This window comes from Myotis nattereri, assembly GCF_964212035.1.
Source record: "Myotis nattereri genome assembly, chromosome: 1".
Lineage (NCBI taxonomy): Eukaryota > Metazoa > Chordata > Mammalia > Chiroptera > Vespertilionidae > Myotis > Myotis nattereri.
The window spans coordinates 132,586,382-132,612,200 of record NC_138075.1 but is presented as its reverse complement, the minus strand read 5'-3'; the positions used below and the strand labels follow the sequence as shown (position 1 = coordinate 132,612,200).

Genomic DNA, 25,819 nt, shown 5'->3' with positions numbered 1-25,819 from the left:
TATGGTGTGATAGAAGAGAAACAAATCCTGTTCAGTTTGAGTAGAAATTTAAGTCCATTTCTGTTTAAATTAAAACTTACTTCCCTAAATGCCGACTAGACTTTCTTTCACATTCATAGATGCTATGTCTTCCTGCTTATTCTAGTCACTTCAGCCTATTGGATACCTTGAACCTTTGTCTTTGTGATACTCTTAGGAAAATTTTAAGCATGGAGACTGCAAATGAATGCAGTCCTAGCATAGAGCCAAAGCAAAGATTTCTGCATTATGGCACTGTGTCTGATTTTTATTTTGGGCAAATTCTCACTTAAATCTTTTTTTTGCAAAAAAGTTCCTAATGGATGATGCCAATTAAAAAAATCTGTTTATAAAGTAATTCACATTTGTTAAATTCAGATAATGATTTACAAAACAACTCTTGCAGCTCTTTTTGCCTTGGCTCCGGGACTTTTCCAGCAAGGTCAGAGGTGGCAATAAGCAAATGCAGACATTTCAGAATGAAAAGCTAAAAATGAGTGGAAAAGCTAAATCCTGACAGTATTTGCCTCCTTGACAACAGCCAGAGATACACATACACACAGTTGACCTTCATTTAATGTTGTCTCTAAGTCTTGTAACCAGTGGGGGCCTTTTAGGAGTCTTGCCTCTCAATTCCCATGACACTACTTTTGAAAAAGTTGGAGGTCAATTTCCTTTGCTACTTTCTGAAACAGTTATAAAAAGAAAAAAAAAATCTCCCTCAAACAACCATGACCTTCCCAAATCACGTACTGCACAATTTGTAATCGTCCTTGAGATTTGGGCCAAAGGAAGGGCTTTTGGAATCTTCTGTTTGTGTTCGGGTTCCCTAGCAACAACATCTCTGAGAGAGATTGTACATACTTTCTAGGGGATTCCACAGTTTTTCATACATTGAAAAAGAAACTACTTTTTTTTTTTCACAGTTTCAAATTTTGTAGCAACCAAAAATGACTAAACCTAGACAGAACAAACAGGAGGTTCAATATAGAACATTCATTTTTTGTCCTCAGAGATTTCTTTTTTTGAACATTTACTTAAATATTGCTATATTTGTCTCTACCATCATGTTACTAAGGCCTCGTTTTATGTGTATGTCACTGTGTGCTCAAAGGAACTGATGCCAGCTTTCAGTGGCAGTGACTCCCAAAACAAAGAAGGAACCTCTGGTATAGGAGAGTAATTACATTCCAGAAGATTTAGAATTTCATACTCTCTATATAAGTAATGACATTAATGTACTTTGTCCCTGATTTTTCCTCCTTCTAGTTATACTTACAGACTACTTACAGGCTAAATAATATTGATTTGACCACCAAAATACAATTTAAATTTTATTTTAAGATATTAGTTATAATAAAAACAAACCATGTTGCCATAGATAGAGTGAATGAAAATATTATTACTGGACCAAGCAATTATCTTTAAAATGTTGATATTATCATTTAAAACTGATGTTGTCACTTTAAAATGTTGAGAATCATTTTAAAAATAACACTTGATATTCTCATTTTAAAAGATAATCCCATGTGCTGGGCCCTTTGGTTAGCATTTTAAAAATATTATGTTTCCTCCCAAAAATTCTCTGAAATAAGCATCATTATCCCCATCTTATGGATAAGAGAACTGAGGAAAGAGTTGTAAAGAAGTTAATTCATTTCCCCAAACTCACAAATCGAGGAAGTGACAAAACCAGGACCCAGAACCAAGTGTGTGTGTCCCACCCCACGGCTTGTGCTTTAGTAGCTGCACTCTGCCGGGAAGCAGGTAGTTTTCCCCACAACTCTCCATTGCAAAGCTTAAATGGTACCATAATGCAGAGCAGGCCAGCGCTTGGAGTCAGTTATTTTGTAACTAAATTCCCACGGAGGAAAATGAATGTTTTTAAATGAACCTCTGCTGTCGTTTCCAAGTAAAAAATGTCCTGGTCTCAAGCTCTTCCCATTAAAATGCACAATTCATTCTTTCTTCAGATTTACGTAGTAATAATGCCAGGAAGCACATTACTTAGCAAATGATGAGTTCAAAATAGCAGTTGTTTGTCTGTTGTTCACCACAACATCTGCTTTATAGGCATGTAAAAGTACTCTTCGTTTGGAGCTGCTATGTATGGCCGATGGAAGCATACACTTCTGAGCTGATATAGACCCCAGAGATTGTTCATTACCACGGTTTAGTTACACAAACTAGTTTACCAGGGCAGTTATAAGAAAATGAGAAGTGAAAGGAGAGCTGCCCATAAGACAGATCGGTTTGACTAGAGGTGAACAATGCGGATGGAGTGGCGCACTTAAGGATTTGGTTCATTTAGGAGCCCAGCCAGAACTATACCTTGTAAGCTAAGGACTTTGGCTGGCTGGCTGGCTGCCTGCAGCATGTGCCCTGCGAGGGACCCTCATCCCTGGCATTACCATCACAGAAAGCACTCTCCTGGCTCAGGCTTGGGCAGGGGCAGAGCATGGGTCAGAGAACATCACAACCACTGGCATGGTGCTGCCCACATCTATCTGTTCATTTGTCATGTGGAGCAACCTCCCTGTGGAAAAATGGCTGGGAGTTGGGGAAAGGTGAGAGGAGGAATTTGGGGGTGGGGGTGGGGTGGGGAGAAGGGGCGGTCAGTGATGCAGAGCCCTCTGTGGGGGTGCTGGTGAGCCTTTTCCCACAAGAGCGCTATGTATCAAAATAATTAAACTGAGAGAAAGCAGGATAGAATGAATAGTTTTAAGTAGAAGCATGAAGGTTGAACATGGAAATCACAGAAAGAGAACATATGTCCTCTGTCTTTGCTGGTTTGGGGATTCCATAAAGTAGCCTTAGGCCTGACTACTGACACTGACTAGGGGAAATTAGTCCAGTTGACTTGGTCTCATTTCATTTCCTTGGAAGATTATATATATACTAGAGGCCCGGTGCACAAAAATTTGTGCACTCGGGGGGGAAGAGGGGGTCCCTCAGCCCGGCCTGTGCCCTCTCGCAGTCTGGGACCCCTCGGGAAATAACGACCTGCTGGCTTAGGCCTGCTCCCGGGTGGCAGAGGGCAGGCCCAAATCCTAGGTGCAGCCCCTGGTCGGGCTCAGAGCAGGGACGATTGGGGAGTTGGGGCACCGTCCCCTGTCATGCACAGAGCAGGGTGGATCTGGAGGTTGCGATGCCACCCTCAGTCACGCTCAGGGTAGGGCCCACTGGAGGGTTGGGGCACCACCCCCTGTCACACTCAAGACAGGGTCGATGGGGAGGTTGCGGCGCCACCCCCTGTCATGCACAGAGCAGGGCCAATCAGGGGGTTGGGGCACCTTACCCTGTCACGCACAGAGCAGGGTCGATCAGGGGGTTGGGGAGCTCCCCCCTGTCACTCACAGAATAGGGCCAATAGGGGAGTTGGGGCGCCACCCTCTATCACACACAGAGCAGGCTGATCAGGGGGTTGGGGCGCCACCACTATCACACTCAGGGCAGGGCCGATGGGGAGGTTTTGGCTCTACCCTGTCACACACAGAGCAGGGCCCGTGGGGGGTGGGGGGGTGGGGTTAGGGCGCCACACCCTGTCACAGAGCAGGGCCGATCAGGGGATTGGGGTGCTGCACCCTGTCACACACAGAGTGGCGATCAGGGGGTTGGGGAGCTCCCCCATATCAGGCACAGAGCAGGGCTGATCAGGAGGTTGGGGCACCGCACCCTGTCACACACAGAGCAGGGCGGATAGGGAGGCTGTGGCCCCGCCCCCTGTCACACTCAGAGCCGCAGGGCGATCAGGGGGTTTGGGCGCTGCCCCCTGTCACGCTGATCCCGGTGCCGGGAGGCATATTACCCTTTTACTATATAGGATAGAGGCCTGGGTGGGGGCTGGCTGGTTTGCCCTGAAGGGTGTCCTGGATCAGGGTGGGGGTCCTCACTGGAATGCCTGGCCAGCCTGGATGAGGGGATGATGGCTGTTTGCAGCTGGTCACACACCCTTCAGGGTGGGGGGTCCCCACTGGGGTGCCTGGCCAGCCTGGGTGAGGGGCTGAGGGCTGTTTTTAGGCTGGCAGGTGACTGAAGCTCCCAACCGCTCCTTTTTTTATTTTTTTTTTATTTTAGCTCTGAGGCTCCAGCTCTTAGGCCTCCGCTGCTGAAAGCAGGTTTCTGGCCTTTGTTTACCTTCTGTATTTGAAACAATGTTGCGATCCTGCTGGCTGAAGCCAAACAGACTAAAGCAGGTTTCTGGGGTTTTGTTTAGCTTCTATATTTGTAACATAGTTCCTTAGAGTTGCAGCTCAGAGGCCGGCAGCGGCAGGCGGGGAACGTTGGAGTCCTCCATCACTGAAGCAAGCAAGCCTTATGTGCGCTTTAAGCTGCCTGGCTGCTGGCCGCCATCTTGGCTGGCAGTTAATTTGCATATTGCCCTGATTAGCCAATGGGAGGGGTAGCGGTCATATGCTAATTACCATGTTTCTCTTTTATTAGATAGGATATATATATATATATATATATATATATATATATATATATATATCTTGTTCAGAAATCTTTAGTAATTTAAAAAATGTTTTAAGAAAGACTAATTTTTTTGATTTCTCCTGAATTGAAAGCAAAGAATTTCTGCTGGGAAAGCATTTTTTATTTGGTTGGAATGAGCAGGTTAGAAGAAAAAATATATAGTTAATCAAAATGAAAAGATGATGAGATTGACTATAATTTTCTGAGTGAAAATGAAAGATTTTTTATCCTTTAATATGTAGGAAATTAAAATTTATATTTTATGAAAAGTCCTAAAATATGGTTCATTGTGTTCATTTCTCTTTAATGGTGTACTAAGGTAGAACACTTCAATATTAAGACTTAGGACATTTTAGAATGTCAGAAAGCTATGATAATCTTAACTTTGAATATTCATATGACATCTTATGTAGTAATTTAAAAGTCACTTTATAACTATGAACAGCATTGATGTTTAAGCTTCCTGTGTCTATTTTACAAGTCATTAACTATGGCCTATTCTTTCACTCTTCTTAAAAAAATGTATTTGTCCCTGCCATTGAAAACAGATAACTCTACTCCAAGCATGTCAAACTCAAAGGCTAACACTGGCCAAATAAAAAAGGTTTAAGTTTATGTGGGCTGCAAAAAAACAAAAGCTTCAATCTTCATAGAAATGTAGGTTTATTTTGATGGAGACGTGCCAAATACAAAGGGCTGAAATAAATGAGTAATCATTAACATAAAATAATAGAACATTTTAATAAAAATTAATATTTTGTCTTGAACATTAACTTACTAGACATTGAGAAACTGCACAAATTAATAAGCATAATGCAAATAAACCTATTTTTCTTGTGCTCTGAAAGCAAAATATTTCCTGTTGTGCACACCAAATAGGTCAGCACAAGATTAATGACGTGGTAATTGGCTGCTAAAATATTTGCTGCTCATATTAGTGGAGAGAAATGGTGCACCTGCGTGTAAGGCGGGTAAGGGAAATGAATGCAACATGATTGTAGTAATCAGTCATTAGCGAACGTTGTAGTTCGTTATTAATAATTAGTGATCCAGTGCATGAATTCGTGCACATTGAAAGGAAATTAATTAGAAGGTGGCCAGTGGGGCGGGACTGGGCGAGACGTGTCGGATATGCCCTGGAGCCAACCTCCTGGAGTCCCTCAGAAAACTAACTTTCAAATCCCTAAGATCATCTGAATTCGGGGGCTCCACCCTTGACTACATCTTCAAAGAGGACCAGTAATCTGATTTTAGCCTTCTCTCTTCAGAGAGTAGATACTTATCATTTGCCTTTCTCAGGAGAGGGGCATACACTTTTATACTATTGGGGAATTAACTGGAATTGCTGACTTTTTATGGTTCTTATACATGCCACAGTTACCTTCAGACAACTTTGGTCATTTTAAGAAGCTCACATTCTTCTTCACCTCCACACCCCACCCCCAACCTGAAAGTTTCAGTTCAAAATCACCTTAATCACATTATTTGCATACTACAGGCCTGGTGCATGAAATTCTTGCACTGGGGTGGGGGTAGGGGGAGGGAAGCTCAGCCTGGCCTGCACCCTCTTGCAGTCAGGAAGCCTTCAGGGATGTCCAACTGATAGCCCACAGGGAGCGGTCCTAAGCTGGCAGTTGGACATCCGTAGCGCTGCCACGGAGGCGGGAGAGGCTTCCGCCACCACCACTGTGCTCACCAGCTGTGAGCCTGGCTTCTGGCTGAGCGATGCTCTCCCTGTGGGAGCACACTGACCACCAGGGGGCAGCTCCTGCATTAAGCGTCTGCCCCCTGGTGGTCAGTGTGTGTCATAGTGACTGGTCGTTCCGATGTTCGGTTGATTTGCATATTAGCCTTTTATTACATAGGATATCATTGTATCAGAAGTGAGGCCTGTTTATTCTAGAAAATAGTTTAATTTTGCCTTGGTTTGTATCTTCCTCAAATTCTGAGCTTTTAGTTGCCATTTCACATCATACTTGTCCCACTAGAAGAGTCCTTATTGGCAACTTCTCCCTGTGACTCTACACCCTCCCCATGCTTCCTTTGTACCTTTCAGGGGGAAAGTGGACTAACCAGTGAGGACTCTCTTAAGGTATTGAAGAAGAGAAAGATTTTTTTTTAATTATAGAAAAACTACTAAAATATAAATCAGTCATTTTAATGAAGCATGTGAGCATCATAATGTAGTGTTTAAATTTTATGCTTTTGCTATACATAGGCTTTTCAACATTGACCACTAATTTCTCAGGCATTTTCCTCGAAAATTAGATGACGAGGATGTGAAAATGTCTTTTGGGGGGCCATTCTCTATTCCTTTTCTTCTAGCCTAGGTGGCCCATGTCAGTTCCAAGCTGGAAGTCCTCTGGGTGTTATTGGTTTATGGAAGATAGTTTGAGGAAAATGCCAGTGTAAAGAGGTGACTGCATTTGAGCAGTTATAGGGAAATAAGAAATGTAACCTTTGAAACTCTGTGCCCCTGATTCTGCTTAGCAGTTTCATTGCCAGTTTGCTTTTTCTTGTTAAATTTATCTTTATTGTTGAAAGTATTACAGATGTCCCCTTTGTTTGTTTGCATTATTTTTTCCCATTGACCCCCTCCACCCCACACCCACCCCTCCCAGGCCTTCCCACTCTATTGTCTGTGTCCATGGGTGGTTTGCATTTATTAAAGTTTTTTCATTTAAAAACAACCACCCCAAACTTTGAAGATAGAGCATAAATAGGCTATGCTTAATTAAAAAACAACTTATGACTCATTGCTTGCTTTAGACCAAAAAGAAAAAAGAAAGTATTAGCAAAGTCCTTTTAAAAAAAAGATTTAAATTATCTTCACTAGTAAACAGGTTTAGAAACAGTTTTTAACTCTTCTTTGGTATGAGTGCAGTACATCAGCATGCTTCCTGCTGATAAGGGAAGTGCTTCCTCTGATCTCCTGACTGGGAGTTTGGAGGAAACTAGGATCAAATGGATTATCAGTCACCAGTACTGTAAGTTTTATAAAGATGAACTAATTAAAACTGAAACACATATGATACTCGTTGGGACATTATTTTATTCCAGTTCAGCTGATGTCTAATGATGCCTCAAATTAAATGAACAGTATCTTTGCTGTATTTGTTTTTTCAGGTTGCTATGGTGATGATTTCCTCAGTAGATGGGCCAAACAGTAACGAGGGCAGTCAGTGTTCAGTGCTGCCATTCCAGCGCCCAATAAGGCATAGCGAGAACACAGAACTGGGAGTGGGGTGCTGAGGGTAGAGTGAGAAAGGATGGGGGCACTGGCCCTAAATCTGTCCTTCACTCTGGGAGCTTCAAATCCAGTGGCATTCCTGAATCTCACTTTGCTCATCTCTAAAATAGGCCCACATCGTAGAGTGGTTATGAATTTTCAATAAAATAATATGCTTGTTAAAAGCTCTTTGAAAAACTAAATTGCCATGCAAATATGAACTACCTTTATTATAGCTTAATGAATGATTGATTTTTTACATCTCAGCTATTTATGATGGCTCTTTAGCTGGTATGGTAATTTCTCTTCTAGCTCCAAGTATTTTTCTAATATCATCCCATATCTGGATAAACTTCTGTTAAATTACAACACATATAGAGGATCATCATATGCAAGACACTTAGTTAAAAACCTTACTTTGGTTATTTCATTTAATCTATATAACAAACCAATGAGCTTAAATACTAATTCTATTACAAATAAAGAAGTTGAGAAATTTCTTTTATATTTTACTAGAGGCCCAGTGTGCGAATTTGTGCACCAGTGGGGTCCCTCAACCTGGCTGAAACCGGCTCTCTGACATCCCCCAAGGGTTCCTGGAATCCGAGAGGGTGCAGGCCAGGCCGAGGGACCCCACCGGTGCATGATCAAGGCTGGGGAGGGACATGGTAGGTTGGCCAGTCAGAGAGGGACCATGGGAGGGCTCCAGGGCATGTCTGGCCCATCTTGCTCAGTCCCGGTCGGCCGGACCCCAGCAGCAAGCTAACATACTGGTCAGAGAGTCTGCCCCCTAGTGGTCAGTGCACGTCAGAGTGACTGTCTGCCCCCTGGTGGTCAGAGCACATCATAACGAGTGGTTGAGCGGCCTTAGCATATTATGCTTTGATTGGTTGAACGGACTACTGTACACTTAGCATATTAGGCTTTTATTATATAGCATGATGAGGAAGAGGATATTGGGAGTCTAAACATCTCCTGTTTTATTTCCTGATGACTATTGGTTGATATAACTTCTTTCATCTACAGCTTTGTCTCTCCTCCGTCTCTCTTTTCTACCCTTCTGACCCCCAAGTCATCCACCCGAAATCACAGACATGACTGACAGTGTCATGATTTTTAAAAATTACTGCATACTTGCTAACCTGTGTTTTCTCAGGAGTTTCACTTGTTTTAATATTTGCAAATATGTTTGTACTATTATTTTTTCCTCTAAATGAAATGCAGATACCTGAGATTTTTCCAGAAGCCTTATTGCTTCCATCCCCAAAATGGGCAGATGGACTTAGAAACAGATTTTCTTCTGTGACTCATGCAGGAGAGAGTGCATTTAACAAAAGGTTTCCCTTTGAGGGGTACACTGAGGGAAATAGTGCAGTGAACAAAACACTTTCCCCTCTTCTAGGCCCTGAATAAATTTAAATTTAATAGGAAAGTAAATTAGGATACTTGTTTATGCAGAAAGTTTTTAGTATTAGACATTAGCAACACTGATAACAACTACATAGGTAAAACAGCTTACCAAATAAGTTTTTTTAAATTCCACAATCTTTATTAAAAAAACAAATCTTGTTTTTACCACAGGTAATAGAGAAATAGTAAGTCAAATTAAATGAACAGCTTTGCTACCCATTCTGAACAAGAAATTGTTGATGAGGCAGAATTAATCATTTAGCTTTGGGAGTCTTGATTCATTTCAGCATTTAGAACACATTTCTCTTCTTCAGAATTACACACAATAGTTTTCTAGATTATTTCAGTATTTCTTTTGCTGACAATGGGATAGTACATGTTGATACAGGTTCTAAATCACATTGTCTATATTGTAATTGACTCCCTTTTCTGCAGCGAATGAAATGGAAAAAAATGCACTAACACAATTCAAAAGACTCACATTATACATTAAAAACTCTACTATCTATTGTGAATTGTAATTGTTAATTGCTTTCATTTATAATTAAAAAGTTCAATTTTTGTGAATTTATGATTTTTAAATTTTTATCCATAATTATACAATTCCAAATTCATGTTCTAATGTTTTACTGTTAGCCTAATGATAGCTTGAGCTTATGAAACAAAGTATCAAATAATTCATTACATATTTTATTTTTTTTATTAACAGACATTTTCTTAATTTTGTTGTGAATATGTGTTCCCTTGTCACTAAAAAAAGAGCATAGGAAAAACAGACATTGTTCTTTTATTTTTCAGTTTTTAAAATATATACTTTTGTCGTATTTTCTTTTGCCTGAGACCAAGTACACAATGTCAAAGTGTCCCAAAATCTAGGAAAAAGTGATGATACTCAAGAGAGTGAGCCATAACTGGCTGAATGTTGATCAAAAATCTCTCACCTATGGACTAGTATCAAAGAGAATCCTGCTAACTTGTACTACCAAAACTAACAAATTTAAAAATATCTGTTAGCACCTCAGTATGATGATTTTTTTTAATTCTTATTTGTAGCTTATCACCAATTAACATGTGAAGAATAAAGTATAATTCACTGATTGCTTTTTAAAAATAAATACTTATTGAAATTACTCTTTGAAAACTGAAGAAAAAGCAAAAAGAGTTTAATGACTCACAGGAGGGCATGTGGCAATAGCAGTTTTTATGTCTATAACTGCATTTTTAAAAATAGACATTAAGTACACCTGGCTTCCACAGCAGAACTGTTCTATGGCATATGCTCAATAAATATTTATTGAATGGATGCACGGATGGGAATTAAAAATTTATTGTTATCTATTTCAAGATTTAAATAGTCAAAGGCAGAGTTTCTACCATAAGTATCAGAATTAACTCTATTTTTCCAGTACTTTATAGTTTTTACTATAATATAGAATCACTAAATTAATTTATACTATTTTGCATTCAATGTGAACTTTTGAATCCAAGTTGTTAACTTCTGATGTGTTAAACCTCAGAGATAGTGAGAGCAGGAAGTAAAAGTAGAAAGCTTCAAAGAGTTTTCAAACTCCAACTGTTTTTCTCTTCTTCTCACAACCACACAATATTTTTCACCAATATGGTATCACTTTTAATAGTATTGGAATTTCTCTTTAGAAGACACACATAAGCACTATTAATGAGAAGAGAACATGAGAAACCTAAAAGTAATATTTCCTTATGTTTTTATAAACCTTGTTTATATTTGTTTAAATCTTAGGAAAAGTACATGGTGGTTCTTAAGAGCTGTCAGTGGGTACATAAAATAAGTGCTATAATTTTTTAGAGCATTAATGAATGCCAAGAATCTGATATTATCATTCCAGTGACTAATAAAAGGGTATTGGCATCCTGTTATTTGCAAAGGAATTTACAAGGAAACCTAAAACAATTGGAAAAGACAATGGAAAATGTTGTACAGATTTTTAGACAAATCAGCTAAATAAAAAAAATTGAGTTGGATTGTCTGGTGAACTGAAGCTAATAAAAACGCAGAGATGAGATAGCCAAGCTTTCATTTCCCTGTTCTCTTTTATAGTATTTAGCTACAGAGTTATTTTTCTCCAAAGATTTTTCCATTGAATTACTTAATATGGTATAACTGATATGAAGAACTAGAGGAGCTGAAATGTACGTTAAAAAATATTGGGGTAACAGAATGGCATTGCTTACCTATAATGCAATTTAGTAAAAGGTATTTCATGTTAAGATGATTTATATGGGCCACAGCATTGGAAAACTTTAGAGAGTATCCTTTGATGAAATATTCTGTCACTGGTGCCCCCTAGACTTGTGCAGTGGTACTGACCATATATACAATCTGCTGATTTTGGCTTCAGGAATACTTTCCATGGGTTGTCATAGTAGGAAAAATATTTTCTAATCTTTCACGGCATTTATTTTTTTAAACATTCATGGTAGTATATAAATAATGCCCACATATCTAATTTTAAGCAGCTTTTTTGCAGGATTTTAACCCGAAATAAAGTAAGATGTTTATAAGCCATAGAAAAGATACTGCTCTGTGCAAAAAATTTAAAGTCTGAAAAAAGGAAGTTTTCAAATGGAAGCAGGAGACGAGCAACTCAAGATGGTAACATGTTGAGCTGGAATCAGATTTCTTTACTGCATCAAGAGTCTTCTTAGAATTCTCAGTTATTTTTAGTTAAGTGGAGATTCTATGTAGAGAATATATATTTTTGAACTTTTTAATAACTTCTTTTTTAACTCACCATACAGGATGAATTAGCATAGGGTGATAGTAGACCTGATCTTAGCTTTAGTGTCTTACATTTTCAGTCACAACAGTTAAGTTTCATTCATGTGAAAATGCACACATATTCATAATGGAATGAGGGAGCACTATTATTTTTATTTTTTAAAAAATCTTTATTGTTGAAAGTAGTACATAATGCCCTCTTTCCCCCCCATTGACCTCTTCTAGCCCACCAAAGGCGGCATTATTATTTTTAAACATGACAAAGCCTTGATGAAGAGTAAGAGAAGGTATTTGAAAGAATTTACCAATCAATAAAGAATATTTGAAAAAACAGAAAAAAAGGCCCAGATATGTTAGCAAAGCAAACAACATTTTTTAATCACTAAAACTTGCTATTAGAAAACAAGATAATCTCTCCTTTTTTCTAATTTCCTCTTTAGAATTCGAGCCTTCCTTAAATTTTATTTCTTCCATAAGTTTTCTCTCCCTCTCTGGTTCTGAAAGTTCTGTCTGGATCCTGCACACTGAGTCTGTAGAATGTAGGAGTGAAGCGCCCTGACAGAACCAAATCACCTGCGTCCTGTCCGGGCCCCACCACCTACAAGCCTGATGACCCTGGGCAGCCACGTGAGCGCTGTTTGCGTTGATTTGCTCACTTGAGAAAAGCAGATACTAACAGTGCCTGCTTCATATGGTTACTACGAGAACTAAAATGGAAAACACTTGTCAAACACATCTAAGCACTCAGTAAGTGGTGACAAGTTTTTACTGTGTACCAAGTTAATTATTTGTTGTAATGATTTGCCTTAATCACTTTTTTATGTATATAAACATTCATAAAACATAGGCTGCAGTCTTCTGTGCTTGTGTTTTATATATTGGTTTTTGTTTGTTCTTTGGTTTTTAGGTATAAATTGCTTGGGTCAGGGCCTGTATAATTTTTTAATAGAATTAATTTTTTGGAAGAGTTTTAGGTTCATTGCAAAATTGAGTGGAAGGTAAAGCTCCCATATCCCCCCCTCCCCCTTCCCATACATGCACAGCCTCCGCCATGATCAACATTCCCCACCAGGGTGGGCCATTTGTTACAGTTGATGACCCCACATTAACATCCTCATCCCCGGAGTCCATAGGGTTCAGCGTAGTGTTCTACATTCTATGGGTTTTGTAATATATTTGGAACCATACCTTTTTACACTGGTTTCTTTCTCTTATTAATATGCATTTACAATTCTAGATCTTAGCTCTGAAAAGCACTTAGAAATAATGTATTAAATACAGGAAACCAAAGACTCAGAGACATAGTGTTTACTGTCCATTATACTTTTTAAAAAATTCTTTATTGTTTAAAGTATTACATATAGTAGTAGATATGTCTCCTTTTTCTCCCATTGATCTCTCCCTGGCCACCCCCCAATCCCCCACACATGCCCTCACCCCCTAGCATCTGTGTCCATTGGTTATGCTTATATGCATGCATACAAGTCCTTTGGTTGATCTCTTATCCCCCTCTCCCTCCCTTGTCTTCCCTCTGAAGTTTGACGGTCTGTTCCATGCTTCTCTGTCTCTGGATCTGTTTTTGTTCATCAGTTGATGTTGCTCATTATATTCCACAAATGAGTGAGATCATGTGATATTTATCTTTCTCCAACTGGGTTATTTCGCTTAGCATAATGCTCTCCGTATCCATCCATGCTGTTGCGAATGGTAAGAGTTCTTTTTTTGTTACAGCAGCATAGTATTCAATTGTGTAGCTGTACCACATTTTTCTAATCCACTCATCTGCTGATGAGCACTTAGGCTGTTTCCAAATGTTAGCTATTGTAAATTGTGCTGCTATGAACATTGGGGTGCATATGTCCTTTCTGATTGGTGTTTCTGGTTTCTTGGGATATATTCCTAGAAGTGGGATCACTGGGTCAAATGGGAGTTCCATTTTTAATTTTTTGAGGAAACTCCATACTGTTCTCCACAGTGCCTGCACCAGTCTGCATTCTCACCAGCAGTGCATGAGGGTTCCTATTTTTCCGCTGCATCCTTTCCAGCACTTGTCATTAGTTGATTTGTTTATGATAGCCATTCTGACAGGTGTGAGATGGCATCTCATTGTCATTTTTATTTGCATCTCTCAGATGATTAGTGACTTTTTTTTTTAAATATATTTTATTGATTTTTTTACAGAGAGGAAGGGAGAGAGATAGAGAGTTAGAAACATCGATGAGAGAGAAACATCGATCAGCTGCCTCCTGCACATCTCCCACTGGGGAGGTGCCCGCAACCCAGGTACATGCCCTTGACCGGAATCGAACCCGGGACCTTTCAGTCCGCAAGCCGACGCTCTATCCACTGAGCCAAACCGGTTTTGGCTGATTAGTGACTTTGAGCATGTTTTCATATGTCTCTTGGCTTTCTGTATGTCCTCTTTTGAAAATTGTCTATTTAGGTCCTTTGCCCATTTTTTTTATTGGATTGTTTATCTTCCTTTTGTTAAGATGTATGAGCTCCTTGTAAATTTTGGAGAATAGGCCCTTATTGGATATAACATTGGCAAATATGTTCTACCATGCAGTGGTCTTTCTTGTTGTTTTGTTGATGGTTTCTTTTGCTTTCATTGTACTTCCTACTTTGAAATTCTTACCTACATATAATGAAAAAAAAATCTAAAAATTAGAATGACATTTTGAAAATATTACCAAAGGCTTAATGTGATGAGAATAAGGATTGAAAATTATTGCACAAATAATATAATCATGTTTTTTAAAAAGAATAAATGTAATAACCTGTAGCCATGATTTTTTCCTCATTGTTTATAGCTGCTTAATTATAGCTTTATTGTAACTTTATGATTTTTCTCTTAAAATAGCTATCTGCATTTTCAATTACCTTTTGATTAGTTGGATTGTTAAATTCTTCCCACTGGCCAGAGCTCACTTGGAACTGACTGAGCCTTGCTGTTTTAACAGGTTGTGGTGCGGAGTTGTCTGGGGCCATGGGCTCCTTCAGCAGCCCCGGATACCCGAACACGTACCCGCCCAGCAAGGAGTGTATATGGTACATTCACACTGCTCCCGGGAGTAGCATTCAGCTCACCATCCATGACTTTGATGTGGAGTATCATGAAAGCTGCGGGTTTGACGTCCTGGAGGTAGGAATTTACATTATTTTTCAGCACATTCCAAAATCTGGGGTAGAATTGGAAATCACTGCAAAAATCCCTTCATTCTTTCCAGTATTCCGATCAGTGTTCTATTAGAAATTGTGATGACATTTGCAGACACATGGGATTAACATCTCAGTTTGGCTTTCTCTAAAAGAAGTTCCCGAAGGACGTGGTGGCTGGCAGCTTCCAGGAGGTGATGCCAGGAAGCAGGCGTGAAGGGAGCACGTGAGGGAGGGTGCAGGATGAAGAGCCAGTGAAGGGAGGCTCTGTGAGCAACCTGGGCTTCATCCTGCTGGGACCCTCTGAGCTCTAGTGAGGCCTACTCTTCAGAATCATCCCTCTCAGGACACCAGGCTGAAGCATTGGTCCTGCAGTCCCACCCCCACTGATGGAGGAAGTACTTGGCATTGTTAGTGCCCCACACTTGCAGCCTGGGAAAGGCACTGGGGAGGCAGAGCGCGTGCAGGGAAGGCCATGGGCTGCGGGCACTGGGGTGGGGCAGGGCAGTAAGCAGAGGAGTTGTCCACCGTACCTGCAGCTGCAACCTGAGGGGGTTCACGTGGGGCCAGGGGCGAAGCACATCTGCTGCAGAGGCTTTTAACAAAATGGTCACTTAGACAGTTTGAGGCATTTTCCAACATTACTGCAAAGGGTTTATCTCAGATAATTACAATGGCCTTTGGGAATCTATTACAATCAGGTTTTTATTGCAGGAATCTAGTCATTAGGGGATTATACATAGGGTAGACATCCTGAACTTTGACCTACCTGCAAAATTTAAGGCTTCTAAGTATGCACAGAAATATCACCATAGGAAAAGGGATGCTATTGCACGTGACAGTCATGACAAGTGTTTCTCTCTATATATCTGGTAGAACTTAGATGCCATGAGAGCTGGGTATTGGGTCTGCTTTTGTTTTGTTTTACTGCTATTCCCCTAGGGCCACAGATTGCTTGTCAAATAGCAAACACTCTATATGTATTTAATGAATGAAAACACAAATGTGTCTATGATTGACACACCATAATAGCACACATTTATGGTGGTTTACAAAGGGATTTTGACATCCATTTCCCCCACTTAAATGTTCAATAATCCTGTGAGTTAAGGGTCGGGGGGTGGAATTTTGTTCCCATTTTACCATTGTCAACAGAGGCTCAGAAAGGTTGATGGGTTTTCCCATGACTACTAGATGGTGAGTGGAAGAGCTATTGTTATCGGAGGATTGTACAGGTAAAATTCCTCCGTTGCTACTGAGATTGGGGTATCCCTTTTCCCACTGGGAGCTTGGAGTCTGCTTCTTTCGATATCTTAAGCCAAAGAATTTTCTAAGATTCCCACAGGAGGATGAGATGGGGTAGAAAGGTTTATTCATGTGAAATTATATCCTTTGGGTAGCAAAGTCTCATATCCCTTAAATCAGTCCTGGAAAATGTGTAGCCAGGGCTTCAGCAGAGCTAGAAGCAGAGTCAGTGCCCAGAATTTCTGTTTCATAGTGGAATTGAGTCTGGTACAACAACAGGCTAGTCCCAGTCCATCAGTCCATTGTGTGGGTCCACATGGCCCTGAGCCAGGTGGGCAGATGCAGGGGAGTGTGCCCCATGTCACAGGAGAGCCAGGAGCTCAAGAGGACCAAGAGCACCAAGAAGGAGGACTTCTTTGTTCAAGAGTTTAAATGCCAAATCCTCCTGTGCTTGCAGTGCCCATGCCTACATGCCTATTCTGGGCAACGCCCTATTCCTAGGTATGAGTGACAGGCAAGCACCTTCCCACATCACCCAGACCCTACTGGGCATGCGTCCATTGTCCAGTCCCTTTCCCCAGCAATATGCAGGAATCATACCTGGAGAGTGTTAAACTGCAGCTTCCTGGCAAAGCTGTACAAATGGCATGCCTCTAGTATCTGGCCTTCGCTTTACTCCTTTCCTGTTATTAATTAATAGCCAGGTTATTAGAATAGTATTACTATCAACTGAATGCATCCACCACTCAACCCTTCATGTAAGCCAGTATGAAAAGATAGAGGTGGGCAGTATGCCAGATATTGAAATGAGTGGCAGGTATTTCAAGGAATCTTTAACACTTAAAAACTTTAATTACAAAACAGATTCTTTCCTTGAAAAGAAATGGGGTTCTCGAGTCATGCCCTCACTGAGTGGTTGCAGTCACTAGGAACTGCATTTAGCAGCTCAAGTATCTATAAAGGAGGATATGCTGCAGGGAATGAAATCAGAGACAGAGCTGGTAAGTCCTTGGGCGAACCCATCCCCTCATCATCATGTAAGTTCTGTTGCCAAGTCATGACTCCATCTCAGAAGACCTGATTTTTGGGAGGAGAGAACAAGGTGGCAACCGAAATTCACACTCACAGTACAAAGTGCGACTAACACTCAAATGTGGAATCTTCAGATGGTCCCTCTTGCTAGCAAGGGTATTTCTCAGTTGCATAAAACCCTGGACACTTACAAAGGGCTGGCAGCAGACTTTTCCACAATGTGAAATGTTCCAAAACCTTCATGTTCATATCCACAGCGTAGTTGGCAAATGTAAATAGGTTCATTGTGCTTTGGGCTTTGTCACACCCATTACGTGAGAAAGCAAAGACTGGGGCTGCTCCTTGCAAGCTGCCTGGGGACAGAAGGACAAAGCAGGGTCTGCAGGCGGCAGCACTCAAGCCAGGCACTTACTGTGACTGCACAGGAAGGGCCGTGAGAAGTGGCTGTAGTCTGCTTAGGGCTTATGTTTTTAGGACAAGGTAGTCTTCCAATGTTCCATCAAAATCAGGGTTTGGAGGGATACTTTGAGGCCCTTAAATATTTTGTGAGTTTTTTCTTAAGGCTAAAATAAGTATCTTCCTTACTTAAAAAAAAATTGATTTCAGAGAGAAGGGGAGAGGGAGAGAGAGATAGAAACATCAACGATGAGAGAAAATCATTGATCAGCTGCCTCCTACATACTCCCAACAGGGAATGGAGCCTGAAACCTGGGCATGTGCCCTTGACTGAAATTGAACCTGGGATCCTTCAGTAAGCAGGCCAATGCTCTATTCACTGAGCCAAACTAGCTAGGGCTCTTCCTTACTTTTTGTTAAAAAATCTTATTTGACCTCTCTGCAAATACAGTGGGGCCTTGACTTACAAGTTTAATTCATTCCGTGACTGAGCTCATAACTCAAATTTACTCGTATGTCAAATCAAAAAGTGAACAAGTGAGACACATGATGCTGGGCTGATGTTGTGGCGTTCACTGTGATGTTCGCTGCACCAACTAGCAGTGGGATTTCTTAAGCTGGCTCGTAACCCGAATTTTAGCTTGCAACTCAAAGCAAAAAATCGGTCAAGAGATGGCTCGTATCTCGAAAAACTCATTAGTCGGGACACTCATAAGTCAAGGCCCCACTGTATTCAAGTCAGGTGGAAAATGCTGTAATAAGTTGCACTAATAATGATCCTATATAATAAAAGGCTACTATGAAAATCAACTGAATGATGGAATGACCGGTCACTATGATGCACACTGACTACCAGGGGCAGATGCTCAATGAAGGAGCTGCCCTCTGGTGGTCAGTGCACTCCCATAGAGGGAGTGCCACTTAGCCAGAAGTCGGGGTCATGGCTGGCGAGTGCAGCGGCGGTGGTGACAGGAGCCTCTCCTGCCTCTGTGGCAGCACTAAGGATGCCCAACTGCCAGCTTAGGCCTGCTTCCTGTGGGGAGCAGGCCTAAACCGTCAGTCGGACATTGCCTGAGGGCTCTCAGAATGCGAGAGCATGCAGGCCAGGCTGAGGGACCCCTGCACCCCCAAGTGCATGAATTTTGTGCTCGGGCCTCTATTTGTTGATATAAGAAACATCCAAACCTGTAGAGAATTTTTATGAGTTTATTTGAGCCAAACTGACAATTGCTGAAAGCAAAAATCACAACAAATACTCTGGAGAATGGCAATTTTTCAGTTTATCCTATCTAATAAAAGACAAAAGGGTAATTGACTGTACCTTCGCTATGCTTCCCATTGGCTAATCAGGGTGATATGCAAATTAACCGCCAACCAAGATGGCGGCCAGCAGCCACACAGCTGAAGCGAGCAGGAGGCTTGCTTGCTCCAGTAATGGAGGAAGCCAAGGTTCCCCGCCTGCCGCGGCCCAGCTCTGAGCTCCGAAAGCAGCAAAGTTTCAATTATAGAAGCTAAACAAACCCCAGATACCTGCTTCAGTTGGCCGTGGCCATGGAGCCGACTCTTAGCTCCAGTGACAGAAACGAAGTTTCAATTATAGAAGGTAAATAAATCCCAGAATATAAAAAAAGAAGAAAAGGAGAGGCTGGGAGCTTCAGTCGCTGGCCAGCCTGAAAATGGCCCTCAGCCCCTAACCCAGGCTGGCCAGGCACCCCAGTGGGGACCCCCACACTAAAGTGGGTGTGGCCAGCCTGAAAACAGCCATCAGCCCCTCATCCAGGCTGGCCAGGCACCCCAGTGGGGACCCCCACCCTGAAGGGGGTGTGAACAGCTGCAAACAGTCATCAGCCCCTCACCCAGGCTGGCCAGGCACCCCAGTGGGGACCCCCACCCTGAAGGGGGTGTGACCAGCTGCATATAGTGATCAGCCCCTCATCCAGGCTGGCCAGACACCCAAGCAGGACCCCCTCCCTGATCTGGGACACCTTTCAGGGCAAACCAGCCGGCTCCCACCTGTGCACCAGGCCTCTATCCTATATAGTAAAAGAGTAATATGCAAACTGACCCTAACAGCAGAAAGACTGGGAATGACTGGTCACTATGACACATACTGACCACCAGGGGGCAGATGCTCAATGCAGGAGCTACCCTCTGGTGGTCAGTGTACTTCCACATGGGGGAGCTCTCCTCAGCCACAAGCCAGGCTGATGGCTGCCAGTACAGCGGTAGTGGTAGGAGCCTCTCCTGCCTCCTCAGCAGCGCTAAGGATGTCCGACTGCAGCTTAGGTCTGCTCCCCACTGGCAAGTGGACATCCCCCGAGGGCTGCCGGGCTGCCAGAGGGATGTCTGATTGCCATCTTAGGCCCAATTCCCAGGGAGCAGGCCTAAGCCAGCAAGTGGTCATCCCCCAAGGGGTCCCAGACTGCGAGAGGGCACAGGCTGGGCTGAGGCACACCCCCCACCCCCAGTGCACAAATTTTTGTGCACCAGGACTCTAGTTTTATATATTAGAGTCAAAGGAGCGTTACATGAAATCCATTGGTGGTAGATTAGGGAGGCGGGAGAAAGCAAAGCAGGGAAATCTCTGGGATTAGATAAAGAGTAAAACAAGAGAGATGCATACTTCTTTTACATTGGTGGGTTCAGGATAGTCAATAATTAACATTCAGAGCACCATAGAAATGGTTTTGGGGGAACAAGATAACCATGAGCAGTTCTGTGGTCTCTTGCTCTGAGGGGTCTGTAAAAGGAGATTACTCTGACATTATCAAGGTTTGTTTTCTTAGATGCAAAATGACAATAGACAGGCTCAGTTAAGGTAAAGACTGACCTTTGATAAAGAAGCTACAGACCTAGGATGTGACTACCCATCATGACCTACTTTTTAGTTAGGAAGTTTTATGTTCAAACCATGCTATTTGGTTAGTTTGGTATCTGAGTTTTATGGCCTTCCATGCTGGCCTCCCCAGGGCTTGTCAGATTTAGTATGTGGCCCCTTTTTTGTCTACATGGTAAAATGATTTTTTCCACGCCTCAGACCACAGATACTGATAAGGTGTTAGCAAGTGGTTTCAAAATTTGTTACCCTTGGTGGGTGTGTGGCCTAGAAGCACTGCTGGCTATTTTGACCCATCTGTTCTCAGCTTGCACATTATCCTTTCCTGCTGTGCTGAGAGAGCCAAGTAGGACCTCAGTGTACTGGGCTTACTTGGTTTTCGCCAAATTTAAGCCGGAGTCAATGTTTTTCTCCCTCAAAAATCCGAGTCCAGATACCGGCCATTGCATTTTTCAAAAGCCATTCGGTTACTCATAACCCTGGAATGCTGACTTGATTATAACAGCAAATGGAGCTAACAGAGCAGAAAGAAATGTTCAAAACAGATTAAAACCATAGGCTTTGAAATGTTTCATATCCCAAGAATTTGCTAAGAGCACATTTTTAAATCTCTGATCACCAGACCAGTTCTCGTTCCCCTAAAGTTTAGTCATATGCTGTAATCGAATGAACCACACCCTGAAATTCTTTCCAACTTTCCCTCTTTTGAAGAGGCATATGTTAACCATTGGTGTTATTTGTGAAAGCCTGAAGTGCCTTTCTGTTGTTTGGGTCGTGGAAACACTGGCTGGTGTTTCTTCAGTCTCTGAGAAAGGAGCCCAAACCGGCACAAAGCCGGAAAGGAAATCCACTCCTTGGTGCAATAAACCTAGACAATTGCTTGATGTGGGCAGTTAGTTCCCTCTGGTCTCTGTGATGGTCTTTTGTGAGCCCAGCCCAGTAAGAAGGGAAGCAGAAGTGGTTGTGTTTATTCTTATGGAGGCTTCTAGGCCTAGCCAACTCACATCCGTTTTGTTTGTATTCTCAAGGGGACCCATGGGCAGGGAAAACAAAGAATATTTTGCCAATGTGCAAGTTTTCTTCGTTAGAACTAAACCCTGGTACCCGATGTTCTCTCCAAATACGTGCTGCCTATTGGGCTTGGATGATTAGGAGCACATGCTGTCAGTTTCATGCTCTGAGAACTCCGCCCAGGGCGAGGGGGCAGGGAAATCTTCAGAAACAAGAAGCAGTGCTGCTCCTTGCATTTGCATATGTGGACGTGGAGAGGGCCACACAGGGCTCTTCCCGAAGTCCTGCTTTGGATGGGATGGAGCGGGCCACACAAACACAGCTCCTCCTCATGAAAATAAGCATGAAGCTGTCAGTGCTTCATTCCTTGGCCATTACAGTCCTTGCGCTCAGGCCTCTGTGCAACAGCAGTTTCATTCATTTTGGTCTTTCCCGCATGACTGAGGGAATTAATTGGACAAAGAAATCATTATAGATTCAAATCACATACTCCCCCAAAGTAGGCTTGTTGTTCTTACTCTCTCTCCCCAGGGAACACTTGAGAGTTTTCCCTATCAGTCAACAGCTTCCTTGAGGGTGGGCAAGGGCAGGGGGCCTCAGGGATGGGGGAGAGTAACTGGAGGTGGAAAGCAGCACAGATCACAGAGGTGGGAGGGCGCAGCACACAAATCTTACTGGGCACTGCTTTCCTGGTTCCCATCCTGAGCATAGGATTATGATCACACACGTGGGGCAGAGGGAAGGACCCAAACACTAATATGCTTGAAAACTGTTGTCCAAAATTGTCTTTCTTCCACAAATTTACGTTTCTCAAGACCTGATGGTAGGGGATTAATATCTTCTTCTTTGAAAAAAGATTATTTATTTTAAAGTTGAAAATGCTACCACTTATTCCTTTAGCCCAACATATCAATGCACAAACATGGTAAATATAAAAAAGAGAATCATATGATAAACTCAGAAACAGCCTCTGATTGTAAATTCTGTCAGTTTTCTTAGATGTCATCTTATCTCTCTGAAATTAAGGGAAACTGCCTCATTTTCTTTTTTGTTACTCAAAATCCAGAGCGTCCTGTTCAGTGATGTTTTATCCAGTTTCATAAATTTTCAATATTTTATTTTCTGCAATCATATTATTTTTTATAGATATGTATTTATTGCCATTTTGTTATTCATATTTTTGACATCCCCTCGCCCCCTTCTTCTTAAAGAAGACCATTGATCATTTCATGTACTCTTGAATTGGTGGTGATGACCTCCTTTAGCTTTTTCTTATCTGAGAAGCTCTTTATCTGTTCTTCGATTCTAAATGACAGCTTTGCTAGGTAGAGTAATCTTGGGTGTAGGTCCTTGCTTTTCATCACTTTGAATATTTCTTACCACTCCCTCTGGCCTGTAAAGTTTCAGCTGACAGTCTTATGGGTAAGACTGCAAAGGTAACTAACTCCTTTTCACTTGCTGCTTTTAAGATTCTCTGTGCATTTAACCTTTTGCATTTTAATTATGATGTGCCTTGGTGCGGGCCTCTTGAGAGTTTCTGCACTTCCCAGACTTGTACATCTATTTCCTTCACTAAGTTAGGGAAGTTTCCTATCATTATATTTTCAAATAGTTTTTCAATTTCTTGCTCTTTCTCTTCTGCTATTGGCATCCCCATGATGTGAATGTGGGAACACTTGAAGTTATCCCAGAAGCTCCTCACACTATCCTCATTTGTTTTTTGGGTGTTGTTTTTTTTTTTTGCTGTTCTGAGTGGGTGTTTTTTGCTTCCTTATATTCCAAAATTGCTGATTTGATTCTCAGCTTTATCTTCTCTACTGCTGATTGCCTGTAAATTTTCTTTATTTCAGTTAGTGTATTCTTCATGTCTGACTGTTTCTTTTTTATGGTTTCCATGTCCTTCTTTATACTGTTGAAACTCTCACTAAGCACCTTCAGCATCCTTATAACCACTGTTTTGAACTCTGTACCAATTAGTTTGCTTGTCTCCATTTCATTTAGTTCCTTATCTTATCCTTTTGCTTGGGAGCTATTTCTTTGTCTCCTCATCTGGGTTGTTCCCTGTGTTTGTTTCTATGTATGTGGTAGAGCTACTAAATGACAGCTTTGCTAGGTAGAGTAATCTTGGGTGTAGGACCTTGCTTTTCATCACTTTGAATATTTCTTACCACTCCCTCTGGCCTGTAAAATTTCATCTGACAGTCTTATGGGTAAGGCTGCAAAGGTAACTGACTCCTTTTCACTTGCTGTGAATCCTTTAACAGGAACACCTGGGACTCTAGAAGCCCTCCATCTCACTCAACCCAATCCCTGTTACAACCAGAGGTTATGGTCTTCTCTTCCTGGCACTGGAACCCTGGGCTGGGGGCTTAGTGTGGGCCTGGAACCCCTTCCCTTGCTCCTTAGTAGCTGAGATCCTTCCTTATTTTTAAACGTGTTTTTTTCTTATTGAGTTTTTAGAGATAGGAAGGGAGAGAGAGAGAGAGAGAGAGAGAGAGAGAGAGAGAGAGAGAGAGAGAGAAACACTGATGTGAGAGGAACATCCATCAGCTCCTCCTGCACACCCCTACTGGGGATCAAGCCCCCAACCCAGACATGAACCCTGACTGGGAATTGAACTGGTGATCTCTTGGTGCATGGGTTGATGCTCAATCCATTGAGCCACATTGGCCAGGCTCACTCTCCCTTTTTTATCTGACACATGTCGGTGTGGGACCAGTTTGTTCCACATCTCCACCCCTCCTACCAGTCTCGATGTCCCTGCTTCTTTATATGCTTAGTTGCAGGATTCTGTTCAGTTAGATTTCAGATAATTCTGATAGATGGCTGTTCTGTAGTTTAGTTGTAATTTTGATGTGGTTATGAAAGAATATGAGTAGAGCATTTACCTATGCCACCATCTTAACTGGAAGCCCTGACCAAAAATCAAACCTGCAACATTTTGGTGTATAGAGCAATGCCCCAACTGACTGAGCCACCTGGCTAGGGCCTTAATTTTATTTTTTAATATCTTCTGTTTGATTATCTTCCCCACCCCCCTCTATGCAACCCATACACTGGATAAGCAGGATCCACTGGTGTGTGAGGTGTCCTGGAGGCCCGGCCTGGGCTGGACTAGACTTGCTTGCGAGATGCTGGATGTGAGACCAAAGGATTACTTGCTGGGGGGAATGCATCACTGGGATGTTAGAGCCCAGTCAAACAGACAGTTGCAAATTGGAGGAGCCTAGGTCTGAGGACAACTGAGATAAATCTAGGGGCAACCATCCAGAGACTGAGGCCGAGCACAGGGCAATTCCTGAGCAAAGTTGGACGCTCTTGGTCATATTCCTGAGCATGGGCATGCTGGAAAGGGGAAGATTCCTTTCCTGAGGATACCATAGAACACACTATACAGGTTATATTCTCACTCCTTCTGACGAGATTGGCATGTCAGGGTGGTATGACCGTAGACTCACTCCTTCTGAAGAAGCAGAAATATTAATTAAATGCCTAATCTTATAAAATATTCAGATTACAAAGTGGAAAATCTTAAAAATATAACTGGGAGATCAATAGCCTTCAATGAATTTTCACCAACAAGATGGCTTTAAAGTACGTAGAAGAGTTAGAAAATCAGACTTGATTCTACATTACCAGCAATGCCTCTGCCAAAGAAAGCAGGAAATCCCTTTGAAGACATGAAAAAGAGGAAGAGAGGAGGTAGGGGACACTCTGGAATCATCGATACAGTTCAGCTCTGCAATTCTGGCTGATAAAATAAGCAAGCATTTCGTGGGTGGTGCAACTTGTGAGTTCTCAGGGCAGAGGGAGTGCCTTTGAAAATCCAGCTCAAGTTTACAGTTCATCCCCACCCAGGGAGGCCAAGACTGCAATTTCTAGTGATAATAAAGTTCAAGAGCTGGTGGCAAAGTGAGTCATGGAGGCCTGTATTTGCTCAAATATCTCCCCTCATTTAAGTACTTTTTTTCCTATCCTAGATCTATGGAGGCCCCGATTTCCACTCTCCCAGAATAGCCCAGCTGTGTACCCGGAGGTCACCTGAGAATCCCATGCAGGTCTCCAGCACAGGACATGAGCTCGCCATCCGATTTAAGACTGACAGCATGATCAGTGGGAGAGGCTTCAATGTCTCATGGCAAGCTGTCCCTGGAGGTGAGTGAACCAAAGAGAAATCTCAAAGTACTGAAGCTTAGCCCTTGTGAACTTTGATGAAATGATTGGAGAGAGGTATGAAGGCTCCACCCTG

General features: G+C 42.0%; 1 protein-coding gene across 1 annotated transcript in view; it reads left to right on the top strand.

Annotated features, from left to right (window-relative positions):
* Positions 1-25,819, top strand: part of CUBN (cubilin) — a gene marked incomplete at its 5' end in the record, with an annotated part of 286,558 nt that overhangs the window by 110,054 nt on the left and 150,685 nt on the right. Inside the window, 2 exons of the mRNA XM_081091329.1 lie at positions 14,855-15,036; positions 25,551-25,725. Coding sequence (XP_080947455.1) covers positions 14,855-15,036; positions 25,551-25,725 — 357 coding nt within the window. The remainder of the gene's footprint in view (positions 1-14,854; positions 15,037-25,550; positions 25,726-25,819) is intronic.